The sequence below is a fragment of the Lissotriton vulgaris genome, chromosome 7 (genome assembly GCF_964263255.1).
Source record: "Lissotriton vulgaris chromosome 7, aLisVul1.2, whole genome shotgun sequence".
Lineage (NCBI taxonomy): Eukaryota > Metazoa > Chordata > Amphibia > Caudata > Salamandridae > Lissotriton > Lissotriton vulgaris.
Window position 1 is genome coordinate 848,057,932 of NC_141695.1, and position 19,163 is coordinate 848,077,094.

General features: G+C 45.9%; 1 protein-coding gene across 1 annotated transcript in view; it reads left to right on the top strand.

Annotated features, from left to right (window-relative positions):
- Positions 1–19,163, top strand: part of LOC147702547 (matrix metalloproteinase-21-like) — a 183,383-nt gene that overhangs the window by 91,343 nt on the left and 72,877 nt on the right. Inside the window, exon 6 of the mRNA XM_086931212.1 lies at positions 6,311–6,568. Coding sequence (XP_086787338.1) covers positions 6,311–6,568 — 258 coding nt within the window. The remainder of the gene's footprint in view (positions 1–6,310; positions 6,569–19,163) is intronic.

Consider the following 19,163-nt stretch of genomic DNA (forward strand, 5'->3'; position numbering starts at 1 on the left):
GGTCAAAAGACCTTAGGCGCTCCACTACAACCGCCACCGCTTCCTTCCTAGTTTGGACCACGTCGCGGTCATCAGGGTTAACTGAAAAGGCACGTTCAGCCTCCCTGAGGGCTCTCTCCGCAGCCTCAACATCCCGCAAAAGCAGAATAGGTAGTGTAGTAAAGTTGCCCTCGCCATCTTCGCTGCAGTGCTGCCCCCTCTGCCTTGGTCAGATGTGTTTCTTGCAGGAAAGCTATCTGCGCACCCCTTCTAACTCAATAGGAGTGGACCTTATACCTCCGCTGCATTGAGTGTAATCCCCACACATTCCAAGTCACACATTTCACGTCAGGCAAAATCCCCCCAACACTCCTCCTTCCTCTGCTGCCGTGCCGGCAGGCTCTTCCCTGAAGCCAGAGCAAACCCTTCCCCCAACAGTCCCACCCCACCCAGTACGTCACCCTCCCCCCCAGAACAGGCACCAACATAGTGAATCCCATCCAAACCAACCCAACAATTGCCTCAACTAGGCTAAGGCAAATAAACTAGGACCATCCGGTGGGGCTGGATAGAGCCTAGCAAGTACTCAGTAGCAAATCAACACATCGCCCTCTTTCCAGCTCAGAGTCCCCTGAAACTAAACACCCCCCCCTCCGATCCCCCCCCTTCAGTAACTTGTATAACAAATTATTATGGAATCCCATCTTATCACGCATCCAACTGTTCTTGAGAGGTACTGCAGAGCCCTGTGCCTTCCTTAATCAGAGCTAATCTCCCCACATCAAGCTAGTGTTATCAAGTCTACTCATCTAACAGGCCATCCTCCGTCCCGGGAGTAACCAGTGGCAGATGTACACTGTCAGATGCAGTCAAGTCCGCCTCCGATTGCCCCTTCTCAGAGTCCAAGTCCGATCCTTTCGGGGAAGACTGCAACAAGTCCCCGGAGATCTCCAACACCGCCTGCAGTGCTCCCCTGCACTCCAGCTCAGTCTGCGAGGTTGATAGTCTTTGCAGGTCCTTCCTGCGGCACCTCAATCGCCGGGGCAAAGAATCTCTAGCCAGTTCTCGTGCTTCGGATATCTGTCCATCCGTACCTGCCCTATAAGATTCCAGCCAGGTCCATGCCTCCTCCGGAGTTTCGTAGAAATGAGTTTTCCCTTCCAAAGCAATGCGCAGTTTGGCCAGGAATAGCAAGGAGTACTGAATCCCCTCCGCGCCGAGTTCCTTCTTGATGGATTGGAAGGACATACGGCGCCGCTGCGTTTCAATCGAGTAATCTGGGAACAGAGTAACTCTGCTGTTGTCTACCTGGAATGGGCCATCCTCCCGGGCCTTCCGTAGCAGCAAGTCCCTGTCCCTAAAGTGCAACAGGCGCGCCACCACAGACCGAGACGGGCGCCCCTGCTGCGGTGGTCTAACGGGGACTCGATCCAGGGTGTAGAAGGAAGATAAGCCCTCCGGGGCCACTACTGTTTGCAGACAGGTTTCTAAGTAATTCACCATGTCTGATCCCTTTTCAGGCAAGCCCACCACTCCGATATTGTTCCGTCTATTCCTCCCTTCCGCATCCTTCGCCCGCTTTTCCAGCACTGCGATCTGTTCCAGTACACTCGCCATGCCTTTGATTAGTGCGACTTGAGCAGGTTTGATCTCCTGAATCTTGATCTCTGCCTGTTTCACCCTGTCTGCCAACTTCGAGTGATCTGCCCATAGTAGGCCCAGTCCAGTCGCTACCTGCGCAATGTCCTGTTGTAAATCAGTGCGAGATTCCGATACGGCGGTCAGGATTTTATCAAGCTGTAGAGTTGTAGGCCCTGGTCTTGCGGTGGCCCGGATGCGTCTTGTTCGTCTCGGGCCGGGCCCTCTGCAGCGTCCTCCAGGGCCCTCCACAGCCGTTCGGGACGCAGGATAAGTTAGTGCGTAGCTGGCACTCAAAATGGCCGCTCAGTTTGTCGATCGTAGGCCCCACCGTTCCGGCACCTCAGGCTTCCAGATGTCACAGACCCAGGGCCCTTACTAGCACTCTCGCCAGTTATCGCATGCCCCTAGTTGGTCCTTGAAGAGATCCGCTGCACACTCTAGGCCAACACCTTCGCTCACCACTCCGCCAGGTCAGTGGGCACCTACGAGGACATCGCCGCCATCTTAGATCTTCTGTCCTCGATTGGCACGGAGTCGAAAATCACTCCGTATCTCCGGATTTTGTCATCCAAAGTCACTGATCTCCTCCAGGGTAACTACTCTTCGCGTTCATGTCCCGTGTGTCTGCTCAGGGAGGTCCCAGGGGGGGTCGATTAACAGGATAATTGCGGGGTTCACGAGCGGAGCTCGGCGCTCACGCTGCTATCGGCCTCGGCATCCAAGCCACGCCCCCCATCGCCGGCCACTATGGGCATTTTATTAAAAGGAATCATGCAGATATATTCACTCAGCTCATTCTAGAAGTCTGGATCATCCTTGTTAGGGGCATATATGATAGTGACATAAAATTCCCTGTTGTCCTTAGTCCTTTGATAGTTTTGTGGAGATCCATCTCCCTTTAGTGTCGGATGTATTATTTAGTACATCAATATTAGATTTCTTTGCAATTAAAACTAGAACAACGCACTAGACAGGGTTTTCCTCTTTCCCCCTCCCTATTTCTGCTTGCTATTGAACCCTTCCTTTATCATTTTAGGAATAACGATCGGATTACGGGGATATGCTTTGACAACTGTACGGTCAAAATAACGGCCTGCGCTGACGATGTCTTAGTGATATCTGAAAATGCGGAAACCTCCATACCGGCTCTAATGTCTTCAATAGCAGACTTAGCCAGAGTTTCTGGCTACAAATTGAATAAAGATAAGACGGAAGTGAAACTCTTGAACAACATTGGTAACAAAGACATTATTGGTGACTCTGGCTTACTTTGGCAACCTAAATGCTTCAAGTACCTGGGCCTGGACTTTGAGAAAGATCTGATCACCACCTTAAAAACTAATGAGAACTCCCTTCACAAAAAGATATCTACGCTGCTGGATGGGTGGTCCCCGAAATTCTTATCCTAGTGGGAAAGAGCAGAGGCATGGAAAATGATGATTACCCCTCTTGTTAATTATCTTGCCAGTATGCTCCTAATGTTATTATCAAATGACTTCCTGAAGAAGGTTTACAAACTTTTTAATGCGTTTCTATGGCAGGGCAAGAAACCCAGAATTTTATTGAGTAAACTTCAACTACCCAAGGAAAAAGGGGGTCTGGGTATCCTGAACTTTAGAAACAATCAAACTGCGTATCTATGCAAACAGGGTTCTAACTGTCTATTCCCCCCAAACAGACTATACCTCTGTCTGGTTGGATATAGAAAGATCAATCATCAAGAACATGCCTCTCTCCGCTCTTCTAACAGCCGATGTCTCTGCTTTTCCCCACTCAAAATACATTCTGCTCAATACTAAGAGGGCCCTACTGAGATTGGAACGGGTTTCCAAAACCAAAATCAAAATTAATAAATCCAACTTGGCCTCCTTATGGTACAACCCGAGCTTAAGGATAGATGGTAGGACACTATACTGGGAATACTGGTCTAAAAACGGATTGAATCTAGTCAAAAATCTCTTTACAGGCTCCTTACCAATACCTTTTTCCGACCTCCAGAGCCAACACGGACTTAAACCATTAGACTTTTATTAATTCCTAAAACTCAAATCGCTCCTTTCATTACACTCCATCACACACTCTGACCCCTCGATAGTCTCCAAGTTATCACAGCTCATAAAGTCTGGTCTCACCGTCTCCAAAGTATATAAACTTCTATCTCCTAACTCCGAACTCAACTCCAATAATATCCCATTTGATTGGGAAAAGATTCACTTGTCTCCATTCTCTAACAAAATATCGCCTATACTTTCACAGACCAAGATATTGTTGATAAATAGGTCGTACTGGACACCCGAGAACATTTTTAGGCTTAAACTCAGTGATAGCCCCACATGCTGGAACTGTAAATCTAACATAGGCAATTTTGCCCACATGCTCTTTATTGCCCTTCATTACAATCCTACTGGGACAAGATCCACAATTATATACACAAAACCTTTAATATCTTACCTCCAAGAGATTTCGCCTATATTTTACAAGGGATATTGGACCCTCAACTTGTAAACTTGCAGGATCGTCATTTGATGGACCTCATGCTCACTCTAGCATGTAAAGTCATTCTAAGCAAATGGAAAAATGCCGGTGAAGTTTCTTTTAGAATGTGGCAGGAATGGCTATACTCTTTGAGAGGTGCTGATAATGAATCTCTCCATACCTCTTGCGTAAATCGCGCAGGAAATTGTGGAAATCCCTTGACGCATTGTCTTCATTTTATGACCCTTTCACAATTATTCTTATGTCTAGAATGCCTTTTACTCCTTGCATCAGTGGAACATTTGCTTATACCCGCCATGCGATATAGTTGATCTGATCACTTATGTACTATCAAGCATGCGTTCTGCTAAGAAGGTTTTATTTGGCACTTGAGCACAGTCATTATTTGTTGCAGTTATTATTAATGTTGTTATTATTATTATCATTATTATTATTAGTATCATTATTGTAATTTTTAGCATTATCATGATTATTACTATCATCTTCTTATTATTATCTTATTGTTTGTATTATTGTTTGTCTTTAATAAAAACGATTTGAAATAAAAAAATAAAATAAAAAAAAAAAGATTGCAAGGGTGATGTACATGGATCAAAAGTACAGGAAAAACGGACTGAATTCAAAGCAGTCATCTAAAAACCAGGAGCCCACCACAAGTCATCCAGAAGAATGGATGAGCATGGAGCTGCACAGTGCTTAATTTGTAAAAGAATAGGTACTGGGGCCCACATTTTCTTCAGAAGCCCGCCGATTCATAATGCCAGTTTTTTTTCTGTGCCGGTCGATGTATACTTGCAGTGCACCAGTTTTTTTTTTGCTTTATGTACATGATCTCAGATGATAATATAACCAGAGGCCACACTTTTTATTGTCTATGTTTTTGGAAAAATGTAACACGATTCAGCTGTGCTAGAACTCGAGCAGCGAAACCTTAACTCTCTAAGCCATACAACACTTTAGATGAAGCGCTCTCAGAATATGGGGTTTATTTATGTCTCAGTAATTTTTACTTAAAATTTATGTTTATTTGTTCTTATCTATATTTTTGGCACGGTCTAAGTAATGTTATATAATTATCTAATGCAGCCTTTGAGAATTGTTATATATTCTTTCTTTTTATGTAAAAATGAAATGTTTATTGTTGCCTATGTGCTCCTTTGATGCAAATAAAAACCTTTGAAAATAAAAAAATAAAAAATAGATGAAGCGCTCTATACCAGCCTAGTTCAGTCATGGAAAGTGGTCCTCCTCCTCCCGTTTAGGTAGTAATATACTGCCATAATATACAAAGTGATTCATTCAGCGAGTTACAATTTTCATTTTATTTTCAGTTCGAGACCACCCGTTGCTGCCTCCACCTGGCTCCATCTATTTGATCCCCAACCGGTAATACATATGTTTCTCCCTCATCCACTAGCCCTTTCTGGTCTAGAACACATTTATTTGTAAACACAGAAGCGTTGCACATACTGACACGTTACTGCATAGGATCAAAGGCATCAGGTGTTTTCATAGATAGTAGGACGATAAATGGTAACATATTGGATGATATATAGCAGGAGCCTTTGAAGTGCTACAGGACAATTCAGTGGGAACTCAGGAAACTTTTCATACCACTCAATACAACTCCATTTAATTCTACTCCCCTCCACTCCAAAAGAAAAATGGATTTCACAAAAGCGAGGCATATTGGATTTTTTTGTTTTCCATTTACTGTGTTTTTTTTCCTTTGTATCTTTATATGTTTTTTGCCAATTTGTTTTACTCTTTTTCTTTTTTTCCTTAATGCTTTGTTTATTTTCTGTTACAATTCCTTAAGGAGTTAACCTCCTTCACGTCCCTTTCTCTCTCCATTTCTTTCCTGCATTGGCCTTCCCACCTGTCATCAGTCCTTTAGCTGTAAAGAGTGGTCTTTTTTCCTATCGCTCTTTTTTCTTCAAATTCTTTTTTATTGCTTCATTGAATAAATAGAGAAGCGTTTCGAGTTTTAATTCTGAGAACTGTCACATTCAAAGTGTTACATTGAAGTGAAAAGTTGCCTGTTAAGATAATGACAACTAGGACAGGTGGACAAGGACCCCAGTGGTCCAGAAGGAGTAGACGACCCTTGATTGAGGCAGTGCAGTGACTCCCAAGATCCATTGAGTGGTTGTAGAGTTCAGTGTGTCTCTGACATAATTTTCTCCTTTTATAGGCTCTTGTGAAGGGACGTTCAACACCGTGTTTGACTGGGTGCGAAGAGAAACTAGTTCTCAGGGAGAAGTTCTCTATCTCTTCAACACCTACTTCTTCAAGAAGAGCTGGTACTGGATGTACGAGAACAGGAGCAACCGGACACGCTTCGGCGACCCTCTCCCCATTAGGATCGGCTGGCGGGGACTCCCTGAAATGGACATTGATGCTTTCGTCCACGTGTGGACCTGGAGCAGGGATGCTCAGTACGTGTTTAAAGGTACTGCTGACCACCTTGAAAATGGAAAATAGACCAGCCAACCAAACAGAAGAGTTAGTTAGGTGTGGGCAAGTGGGTAATGGATACCATGCCCCAAAGATGTATATTAACTTCTTAAGACCAGAAATTGTTCTTCTGGTAGAGTGGGTCGGAGATGGATGCGAGTGGCTGGGAATACTTATAAAAATAACATAGTCTTACGTAGAGTGGGGGGAAAAGATGTAAATATTGTGTGTTTTACAACACATTTTGCAATATACAACTTTGTCCAATCATTGAAAGGATGGATGAAATTAGAGACAGCGCTGCATGGCTCAATGAATGAATAGTTGGATGGTAAGGAGTGAATGGATGAATTAATTCAAGAATGGATGCCAGTGAATAAAGACTTTTACCAAGTCCTTAATCTTTCTTGCCATTCCGTCATTTTCTGCATGTAGAGTTTTACATTTGTCAATCAGAGTAGAACTTTGGGCCTGTAGGACTACTAGTTGTATTTCTGCTTCCACTAGCCCAGTGCCTGCAAAGTCTACTCCTATACAGCGCTCTGCTATCTTCTCCCCTAAATCAGACTGCAGAGTCGCCAGTTCCCTGTATACGTCAACCTTAAGATCTTCTTGCAGCTCCGCCTTAAAGGCCTGTAGGCTGGCCATCAGATCTGCTTTTGTTAGAGCCGCAGTTGATAACCATATAGCTTGGGCAGTCTGTAGTAGTCTTCCCTCGTGAAGATGGGGTTACATCAAAGAAGCCTGTGACTATCTTTTGGGCATGATGCTTGGGTGAGTAATGTAGAGGCGGTATGTGGTTTCCCAGGCTCCAATAAACCCATGCCTTAGAGCCTACTTATTCTTTGTCAGATAAGAACCTTAATGTTGCATGTGATGAAGCTTGGTGAACCAGAGAAGCCAAGACTGCCATTAAGTGATCATGCAAAAGGAAAGACTCCCACTGTGGATTTGTGCCAATTATTCTCTCACCTCCTTTGCAGCCGGGACAGCTCTCCGGGCCTACAGTGCTCTAACTTTCCCACCTAGGAGGAACTTCAAGTTGGGGGGATTGGATCTCTTCTCTGTGAAAACCTAGAATGGTGCAGAGTGAGCTCAAGTTATGGTCGCAACCTCTTTTTCAAAGACGCCATTAATAGTTCCCTTTGGGGTGTGGTAGGTCACCATCAGCTTAGTTTTTACCTGCCAGCCAGTCATTTTAGGTCTTCTGTCTCTAGGCCAACATCACCTCCCCCATGCATTGAACTCTGCTCCTCATTTCTCTGATGGCCTCACAATTTATCTCTGGGGTCAGTAGGGGCTTACATCACTGTGCCCCAATCAGTGTCGGAAGATGGTACTTTTTGCCATCTTTCTGGCCGCTCAGCCTCTCAAGGCTTTGAATCGTGTAATAGAAGCATGCTGTGGGGCGAAAGGTAAGAACCGCTGTATCTTCAAAAAGCAAAAGGCCTCCCCTGACACCCCTTCATCACTTTTGCAGGCCAACATCATAGGGTGGTGATCTTTTTTCAGCACAGAGGCCGTCAGGACCGGTCATCTCTAAGCACGTCATCCATCTTCTGCTCTCTGTGTGGGCAGCTGACAAACTCCTCTCTACCTCACTGTTGACCCGCACACCGGTACCAATCATATATGGGCAGCCAGTAAATGTAATTCATGGTGGGGACCCGACATGAACAGGCAATGAAGTGTATTCCCTGATCCCTGTGGGTCTGAGTGCAGAGCCCCACTAGAGTGTGTCCATCTTGGTCTGCGCCTAAGCTCCACCCCTGAATAAAGACTTTTAGCTACATTGAGCAAATCGTCTCAAAGCACTGACCTAGCGTGGGTGATATGGTTTTGATTTTAGCTTCTACATACAAATTCACCCTCCACAAACACTATTACCATCAATCCCTAAAATAAATGTATAGCCTGGATATATTTAACCCACTGCACTGGTTCAAAGCCTCAAAAAACAAAAAGCACCAGGCCCTGATCTAAAACGCGAGGGAGAACAAGACAACCAAGTAGTGGTTGAATTGCACAGAAAACGCGCATCATATTCCAGCGTCCATCCAACCACAGTGTGTTATTCTAGGCAGTGCCCCTTCCACAGTGCATCCCCATCCTCATCATCACACAAGAGTACCCTGTGACACAACAGCCTAGGGTGTGCTCTGCACAAAAGCAAAAGACCATAATGCTACTCCATCCACAGCAGCACTCCACGCCGCAGACGGGACAAAAGACAGCTCTACTTCTGGTTCACCAATAGCATTGTCACCATTACAATGATGGTGGAGGAATGAGTGTTTCATAGCTCATTACTAAACAATTGCCACCCAAAGCAATGCAACCTAATACACCAAACTGAAATGCTTTGCAAATATCACATTATAAAGAAATACACTGTTTTGAACCTTGAAGAGGCTCATCCTGTATGTACTGGACGTTCTGAGCAAAGCAACAGCAGACCCCTCACACCCACTACACGAAAGCACTGAAGGTCAGCACTGTTTGTGGCGACAGTGCAGGAGGACGGAATCACCTAAATGCAAAATCAAACCATTGTTTTTCCGTTGTTTATTTTCAAATTGTGGAAGTGCTGCAGGCGGGTAAAATGGCCTGCCCATCCCCTATAATAAAACTGGCTCCCACAGCAGTGAAACCACCCCCACCCTTCCAGCCCACTGGGAAAATGCCTGGCGCTTGGCACAGCCAGTCCAGGCCTGGCCTGGGAAAATCAAAGTATTGCTCTCACAGTGACATCTGCTGGTCAGGTAAGGGAGGCTGATCAACAATCAGCTCTTGGGGAAGGAGAGCATGGTACTTATTTTACAGCGATACCTGCTGTCAGAGATAGAGGTGTTGTTCCAGTTGGAAGAGCAAGTTACTGCCCTTTTTTAAAAGTGGCATAGTAAAGATGTCAAAAGCGCTAATGCAAGCACAGAAATGGTTTACTTGGATGTAATGTGTCCCTCAAGCCCCTGGCACTGCACCTGCTGCAATAATGATGGCTACAGCCTGCTTCCCTTACTGCTGGTAAAGCAACAACTACTTTGCAAGGAAAGGGAACTACTCCTCTTACAGTGACACCTTCTGGTCAGGGCACTAGATGCAGAATTACAGCAGCCCAGTGAAGAAGAAATTGCCACTATCACCGTCAAACCCATGAAAGTAAAACAGCGATTGGGGAGGAAGAAAGAAGCCAGCACTGCTCTTAATAGCAATATTGTGAAAAGGAATCCCATCCCAAACTGTGCAAGGAAAAACAACTACTGCTTGTACGGTGACATGTTTCTGACCACAGCTACAGGTGCTGCTTAAATTAATAGAGCCTCACCTAAGGAAGGCCCATATAATGGCCTTACAGAGACAGTTCATTTCTTCTTGAGCCATGGCACATTAAGTGGGAGTAGAATTATGTATAGGCCAATCAAAGTTTCACACCCGGCATACTTTATAAAGATATTCCAAGTCGTCGACGAGTTCCATGACCATACAGAGGAACGAAACTGAGGGCCCAGTTCCTTTAAAAGGTCATAGAACTGCAAGGCGACTTAAAAGATCCTTTTCCATATGGCAGTTGGTATTTTGTTCCTTACAAAACATTATCACACCATCACCCTTCCCTCAAGCTGCTTACATTCTAGGTATCTTGCTCTTCCAGATTACTGTGAGTCAGATTAAAAATGCTATACCTCAGGATATGTGGAAACAAACTGAGAGAACAATAAACATGTTGTCATATGTATTGCAGTGAAGCAGCTACATCATTTAGTTATTACAGGTGTATAGAGACGTCACACTCGTCTGTAATAAGGACATTTTAAACAAGCTTTTGTACAGAGATTTTAGGCTCCCATGTATTATAATACTCTTAGAGACTCCTTTGGCGCAATTCACAAAGGAAATGCTAGTTTGCTTTGAAATTATTATTATCATTATTATTTAGGAGCTTATAGAGCACGCAGCTACCCTCGACGGGGGTGTCCCGGCGCTAGGACAGGCGAAGGATGGGAGTATACTCAGTTGTTTAAGCACTCAAGAAGAGCCAAGTCTTAAGGTCACGACAGAAGATGGGTTCAGAATTGGTCAGTCGTTGTGGCAGAGGCAAGTTGTTCCAGGTTTTGGCAGAGAACACCGCAAAAGCTCTGGCGCCCATTCTAGCACGGCGAAAGAGGGGGGTGATGAGGAGGCGCATGTGGTTTGATCTAAGAGTGTGGCTAGACTGCATGTTTAAGTCAAGCTCTCAAGTACGCCGGACCCGTACTCTGTAGTGATCTCAAAACAAAAACCATTGATTTGAATTGGATGTGTTGGGCCACTGGAAGCCAGTGAAGCTTTTTCAGGTATGGGGAGATTGAGTGGCGATAAGGAATATTATATATCAACCTAGTCGCAGCATTCTGGACCATCTGTAAACGTCTGATCAGGTACGCAGGAGCCCCTGCGTACAGACTGTTTGTGTAGTCCAGATGTGAGGTGATTAGTGCGTGAACAACGGTCCTGCGAGAGTCCCGTGGGAGAAAGGGGAACATTTTTCAGATCATGTGGAGTTTACCGAAGCAGGCTGCAGAAACTTGGTCAATTTGATTTTTACATGAAAGTTCGTTATTGAACCTGAAACCTAGGTTCCTGGCTGAAGACACAGGTTCCGGAGGGGGGTTCATTTCTGATGGCCACCAGAGGGGAGGAGGGAGAGGGCTAGTTTGATTGAAGAATAGCACCTCAGTTTTATCTGAATTAAGCTTGAGGGTGTTAAGGGCCATCCAGGAAGAGATGTTGAGCAGGCAATGTCTAAAATTGGAAAATGTAGCTTCGGAGTGGTCCCTGAATGAGAACACTAATTGGGTGTTGTCAGCGTAGGAGATCACTCTGACGCCACAAGATTCTACTACCGTGGCCAGGGTGGATAGGTAAACATTAAAGAGTAGAGGGCTAAGTGCGGAGCCCCGAGGGACGCCGCAGTTCAGAGGTTCCTCCCAGGAAACAAAAGGCTGAGGGAGGACCTGTTGAGTGCAGTTATTTAAAAATGATCTGATCCAGGATAAAGGGGTGCCCTGGATCCTGAGGCCGAGTAGTCTCTCAATCAAAATGTCATGAGAGAACGTATCAAATGCCGCAGACAAGTCAAGGGCAAAAACAACAATTGATGGACAGAATGCAGAACAATGTCATACATTCACCCCAGTACAGGGATCTGGGCCTAAATCCATCGTTTTTTTGCACTCCACACTACCCCAGTTCGGACATAGCCATATGCAAATCAGCCTTGACCCTGTGCCTCATGGAAACAGTCCAGCCCGAACTGCCAAGCCATGTCTTTCCTGGACCAGAATCAAGAGTCCTTGGACCGATTTCTGGCTATCAGCCGTCATCAGCCATGATATCTTGACTCCAGTGGTGTGGAGAGCATGGGACTCACGTTTGAGCATACCCATCCCACTCGGGGTGACAAATGCAAAAACAACAGTTGATGGACAGTATGCAGAACAAGGAACACTAACATCGACACATCGCCTGTGTCCACGCATTCACGGATATTTTCCGACACCTCCAGCAGTGCAGTCTCCGTGCTGTAGCCGGATCTGAACCCGGATTGAGAATCGTGTAAAAGGCGGCCAGCTTCCAGATAGGTGGCAACTTGCTCCTGGACTGTTTTTCGAGAATGTTGGCCGGTTTAGGTAGGAGGGAGATTGAGCGATAGTTTTTAAAAACCGAGGGGTCAGCATCAGGTTTTTTCAGGCTAGGTATCAGCATGGCCTGTTTCCAGGCAGAGGGGAAGATTCCAGACTGTAAAAAGGTGTTCCATATGGTATTCAGGGGGGAAATGATGAGGGGGGCAACTGAGCTAATAATAATAATAATAATAATAATAATAATAATAATAATAATACTGGGATTTATTAAGCTACCCCAACAGTGGTGTCCCGGCGCTAGAAACATCAGGTGAGAATGCGTCAAAAGGAGTTGTAAGCTTATCGATCCATCTTTGCAGCTGCCCTGAAAAGCCACGTCTTCAGGGTCTTTTTAAAGCAAAATTCTGGCTTGGCGTTTCGTAAGGAAACTGGTAGGGCATTCCACAAAGCGGCCGTTCTGACCGTGAATGCTCTCCCACCTCGACGGGATTTCTCAAAACATGGGGTATGTAGCAAATTGTGAGAATTCGAGCGCAACACCCGATTTTTTTTTTTTAAAAAAAATTTTTGTAAACCTTTATTGTGCATGTGAATAGAACAAATACGGGCCCACAACCATCAGGCCGGCCACGATACTTTTGAGCACAAGTGCAAGCAATATAATTTCTCAGCGGCATCAGGTTGATGAGCAGCGATCAATTAACAGTACACTGAATAAATTTGTGTCGCCGAGAAACAGGAGCATTGAAGGTTAATTTTTAAATTTTTTCGGACGTAAATATAAAACAGTGAAGAATAGAATCCAAGGAGAACTGAGTCCGTACAATTACCTCACAACATGAGCAGGCAAGAGCATCACATGAAACCAACCGTGAAAGCTACTACCAAGGCAGTATGGCGGTTCAGAGTAAAACAACAAGATCACCATTTAACTATTACACGCCATGTACAGCGCAGCCCACTCCCTACTAATCCCTATCTCGGACCCAGAACAGAAATAAGGTAAGAAAAGCGCAGAGAGATAGAGAAAAATAAGGCCCATAGAAACCAATGTAGAAAACTAAAACCCTCCCCCCACCCTACACTAATGCGGAGGCTACGGCCTACCCCGCCCCCACCCCCACCCCCCCGGCAGTGTGTCTGTCGCCCGCTAAAGAACCCGAAATATAGACAAAGGAAAGAAGAAAGAGGGAGGAATCCCTAATAAAGGAGAAAAAGAAAGAATAAATATAACTCCTGAGATATAGGGAGGAAGTATAGAGAAATCTAATCTATACCTCCCAATGAAGAAAAAATGAGGGGAGGAGGAGCCAACCGAACACTAAGTCTCTCGGCCACCCCAACCATACAAAAACTCCCATCCCTTATGTCGCAAAAAGAATAGAGAATATGCAGTACGGAGTAAAAATAGGGAGAGATCACAAGTTCCATATCAGCACGCAATTAAAGGGTGGCCCATCCCGAAACCCCACCCGCCATTCAAGTCAATTCGTCACATCCCCTCATGTGTACCAGCGAAAAACAATAAACTGTGAACATCATACAGAGCAAGGAGAGTCACACTAGTACACATTGAAGAAGCGTTTCAAACCGAGACTACGCCAGCCAGGAATGTACAATTCTTCAGGAGGAATCTGCTAACCCTGGCCAGTCCGCACTCGTCCCCCCGGCCAAAATCCACGTAGGGCAATCCCCACTGGCAGAACAAAGGGACAAGATGGCCGCTCTCGGCAGAGAGAAGTCGTTCCGAAACAAAATGGACGGGTCCATCCTCGACCAGATCCATGTACCCCACGGAGTAGCGCCAACAGATTTTCCCAAAACTGTAAAATAATGAGAGTCAGAAGCGGAGCCAAATGAGCATGGGCACTCAGACCAAGTAGTTGATGCGTGTGTGGCGCCACTCCCAGAGGCAGCAAAGTCTCGGCAAAAACCATGAGCTCCGATAGAGGCGGAAACAGTGTAGCGCTGATGGAGTTAATGGGCACCAAGTCTCGTCCGCCAACACTGCCAGAAAGCTGAAGTGTAGAACACTCTTGCGGCAACAATGTAGCCCGGTCCGGAGTCAGGATAGACAATGCGTCACAGTGAGAAAAGCAAACCGGTGGTGTGTAATCCGCCCCGGGCGTAGCAGCCTCAAGTTTCTCGCACAGCGACAGAAAGCCCACACGCATTTCTTCACTCAGACCGTGAATTGCGTCGAGAATAGAGCCATAGGTTAGAGCGGCCGGGGGTTCCATTTTCGCCCGCGGCCACAGGCGCGGCCCCCAAGGCAGGACAGCGCCCAGGGTGCCGCAGCACAGTCCAGTTCTTATCTGAGACAACGTTAGCATTCAGCGCAGTCGGATCAGCCATCGCAGCTGCTCCACCGGGGGAAACACAGGGGCGCATAGGCACAAGTACCACCAAAACAACAAGGACTCAAGTCGCTATGCCAGGGCGGACACGCTAGCAATGGATGACCCGCAATAGAAGCCCCACGATGGTAACAACGGAGCGGGAGCAGGCTTGTGAGGGACTTGTGGTATTCATGTGTCCGCCATCATGGGGGTGGCGCAGCGTACCTCACTTGTAGGTCCCGGTAGCGGACGCACCCGCGAAAACTCCCGGTCGGCAGGCACACAGTGAACAAGTGAAGGGCAGGCGCGGACAGTAGTAGATAGTAGCGTCAGTCAGAGCGCCAGAGGCACTTCGGATCCATAACCCCTCGTAGTTCCGTCAGCCGCCATGTCCGTATCCCAGCCTGGGTCTCGGTTACAGGGTAGAGACGGACGCCGCAGATCACTCGGCAATATAGCCGGTTCTCAGGCAGGCAGGGACCTCGGGAGAGCACCATTCAACGCAGCTCTCTTTCCCCATCCCCTCGCTGGCACTCCGTGGCAGGAGAAAGGTCAGGATGTCGTCTCGAGGAACAAAGGATCGGGGAGCCGAGAGACTACACGTCCGTTCCCATCGCCATCTTGGCTCCTCCCCCGCAACACCCGATTTTGCTTGTAGGGGCACAGTCTTTCCTTGAGATAGCTCGGGCAGTTTCCATTCAGAGCCCGATAGGCCATTGTCAAAGCCTTAAATATGATTCTTTTCTCCACTGGAGGCCAGTGGAGTTTATGTAAATGCGGAGAGACATGGTGTTGAAATGGTATACGGCAAACCAGTATCGCAGCCGCATCATCTGAAGGCGGTGGGTTGCATATTTAGGGAAGTACAGAGCATTGGCATAGTATAGCCTAGATGTTACTATGGCATGTACTACTGTTTTGCGGCAATCTTCCGGTAGGAAATGTAAGACTTTCCAGAGATTTTTTAATATGCTACAGCAGGTCGCAGAGACCTGTTGTATTTGAGCTGAGAAGGCGAGATCCGCCTCCCATTTCACTCCTAAGTTGCGAATAGATGTGGCCGGGGATGGTGGAGCACCCATTTCTGATGGCCACCATAGTGTTGGCTCTGGCACAGTTCTCTCAAGCACCGGCAGGAGCACCAGCAGTGCTGGTGCTCCTGAATCCAAAGACCACGTTATCGACTATGCCACCTCAAGGAGAGCAGTCTCCGTACTGAATCCTGATCGAAAGCCTGATTGAGTATCATGCAGAGCCCCATTCTGCTCAATAAAGCTGGTCAATTGACGTTGAACCAATTTTTCCAACATTTTTCATGGAGCGGGTAATAGAGAGATAGGTTGCAGATTTTTTAGATCACCCAAGTCTCCACAGAAGTGTTGCATGCTGCCATTTATCTGGGAAGATGCCTGTTTCCAGATGTGTAATAACCTATCCACCAGCTAAAAAGAGAAGCCAGGCAGAGATCCTTAGGAGAGCCTGATTTACAGGTGAGCCATTTTTGAAGATCAAACTCGGAGGGGATGGGGGCGAAGGAGGTTAATGAGTGGTGATAAGTTACCCCCGTGGTTTGTTCCGGGTGAATATGGGTTGGGCCAAAAGTGGAATAAATGTCTAGAAATGTATTATAGAAAAAGTCTGATAGGCCATCGCAGAGTTCCTGAGTAGGGGGAATACTACTAGACAGGGCGGCAGGCTTAGTGAGTGAAACCTTTGACAATTTTAAAGAGGGATTTGGAAGAGTTGCTGGCAGAGTTTATCTTCTTAACATGGTAATGTTTCATTTCATCGCGCTTTAGTCTGTGAAAGTTCTTGATAGCGGCTCTGTAGGTGGCTAAGGCCTCAGTATTGTAAGTGAGTCTCCAGCTTCGCTCCAGTTTTTTTCACTGACTTTTTGCGGCACGTAGCGTCGGAGTGAACCAAGGGGCGGATGGTTTTGGTCTGGAGGAGACTAAGGGTTGAATAGGGGCAACCTTATCAAGTGCAGAGGAGAGCCAGTCATTGAAGATGGAAACATCAAGATCCAAATCCCCACTTACCTGCGGCAGGGGCCAAGGTGTTGCAAGTAACTTTGCACTATTTTCTGCTATGCTCCCGGGAAGGGGATAGCTGAGTTGTGTGGGGGAAGGAATTTAAGCTAAAAGGAATCAAAAAATGGTCCGACCAAGTGAGCCGAAGAGGAGTGGCGGTGAGAAGGTTAGTGTTATTCGTGAACAGTAAATCTAAGATGTGTCCTGCCTGGTGAGTGGGACCCTTCACCCTTTGAATTAGATTAAGGCCATTCAGAGTTTCTAAGAGCTGGCCGGCTTTGGAGCAGCAGCTGTCATCAATGTGAAAGTTAAAGTCGCCGAGAACAGTGAAGTGCGCATGTTTTAGTGAAAGATCAGCCACTATGTCATAGAAATCCACGAGGTGTTGCGGTGAGGAGTTAGGAGAATTCCAGCCAGCACAAGATTGGAGGTGGAGGAGATGCAGAAGTACATAGCTTCCAAGGGGTTAATATTGGGGATTTTTCTAGAGGATATCTCCCAGCCTAGCCTATCACAGCAATCCCACCCCCAAGCTTGTTCACTCCTATGAAGCGATATTCTGGAAGTAGAGCCAGATTGAGATCGGGGTTGGAGGAGTCTCCGACCCATGTTTCAGTAAGAAACATTATGTCCCAGGCATGGGTTGTCAGGGAATGCCAGATGTCCTCAGAGAGGCGGGGAAGTGATCTACAGTTAAGTAGGCAGGCTTTTAAGGGAGGGAGTGGGTCAATTGGAGCACTTGAGGAAGTAGGGAGGGACCAGGAGGTGGGGGGGGGTCGGGAGCCAAAATGAGCGTAGCAGAGCAGTTATTATATTGAAAATGAGGCGGAGGATCAGGGAGATTGTACAAAGACGGGGCAAAGCAGCTGCGCCACTTATCTCTCATATCCAGCATTTGAGTTAGACCAGCAAATTCGGGTCTTGGATTGGCACTCATGCTAGCTTGCAGAAGTGAATAAATGCTCACCTAGAAAAGCAAATAAATTGAGTTTTGTCTGTGATCTGCCTCACTTGCAGCACATCCCTTATTAACATAGAGAGGCGCTAGCATTGCAAACCAACAACACACTCACTGGGGCCAGTCCGGCTACTTGTGAAAGGCAGCAGTATTTGGCCCTCTCCTTTGCTGCTTGACACCGCCTTCTGCAGAAGCACTAGTTCATTGCCAGTCTTAGTAAGGAGTTAAAAAATAAAACAGTCAATTGCACAGTATAGTCAATTTACGGCCATTCAGTGGTATTGAAGCTTCTTTTCACTGATGTCTACAGTCAGGGGCGTAGCTTTAATAAAAGGGTGTCACAAATGCGCTATTGGCGTGGTTGTCGGGTCTGTTATGTCTGTGCTGGTTTTTCTGGTGCGTGCTAAGAATAAAAGGCTGAACAGTACCCTTTGATGTGAAACAGGAGAAACAGATATACATCTGGTGGGTGAATCTCAAAATGTGAAACAAGATAACCTAGCATCAATACCGACTTCTCTGCTTGCACAAATTGTGTTATCCTAGGCAAAGATTTTATTTCACAGTCTTCTTTTTTTATTATCCTATATGAGAGCACTTTCAAATACAGAATGCGCGCTGTACAAGCACCTCTTATGTTTGATAGACTAGAATGTTGCTCCATCTAAAATAAGGATCGAGTTCACACTTGGGGTTTACATGACTGACTTGCTTCTTAGTTAATTAATGACATTGTTGTTAGAAGGCGTAGGCGAGACATTAATGTTTCTAAATTCATGTTCTATCACTTTTAAGAAATGCCTGTCTATGCAGTGATATAATATGATATTCTAAGATGAAATGCTTTCTTATGTTAAAGAAATAAGATTTTTTGAATTTTTTAAGAGACAGTATAATATTTTTACATTATGCTTGTTGCACGATTTACATGCCAAATGTTTTCATGGCTCGTCAGGTGCACTGACTTAAAAACAAACCAGACCCTTAGCTCAGCTCTGGCTCGACTTGCCTGATTAATTTGCTGGCGTACTTATCTCTATTTGCAAATTAGGCTTACTACATGGGGCCAATAGTCACTTAATAAAGTGATTTTGAAAGGTGAGGACTCGAAACACCGATTTGACAACTCTACTATCAAGGATTCTCAGAGCGGAGACCAATACACGTGCGTGAAATGAAGACCAAGTTACTTACCTTCAGTAATGCATTATCTGATAGAGACGGAATCTAGCCACAGATTCCTTCCTTTAGAATCCTCCCCCAGGTGCGAAATTGGATCCAGATATTTTTCCGTATCAACATCATCCACGCGGTGGGACGTTAACGGAGTCCATTTAACCCCCTCGCTGGCGTCAGCTTCTTCTGTGACTATTTCCCACACTCAAAACGTGGAGCCACATATAGAAACTGCCTATTGAAACAGTATGCTAAAAAGACACCTTTGTATCAAATCATCACTGAATTCTTAATTCAGTATGTGAATTTTCATAACTAAATCATTGAGACCAAAGAAGACGCGCAGGGAGGGTCATTAAGGAATCTGCCGCTAGATCCTGTCTCTATCAGATAATGTGTTACCAAAGGTAAGTAACTTGTTATTCTGATAGAGACCTCTTGCCATAGATTCCTTACTTTAGAA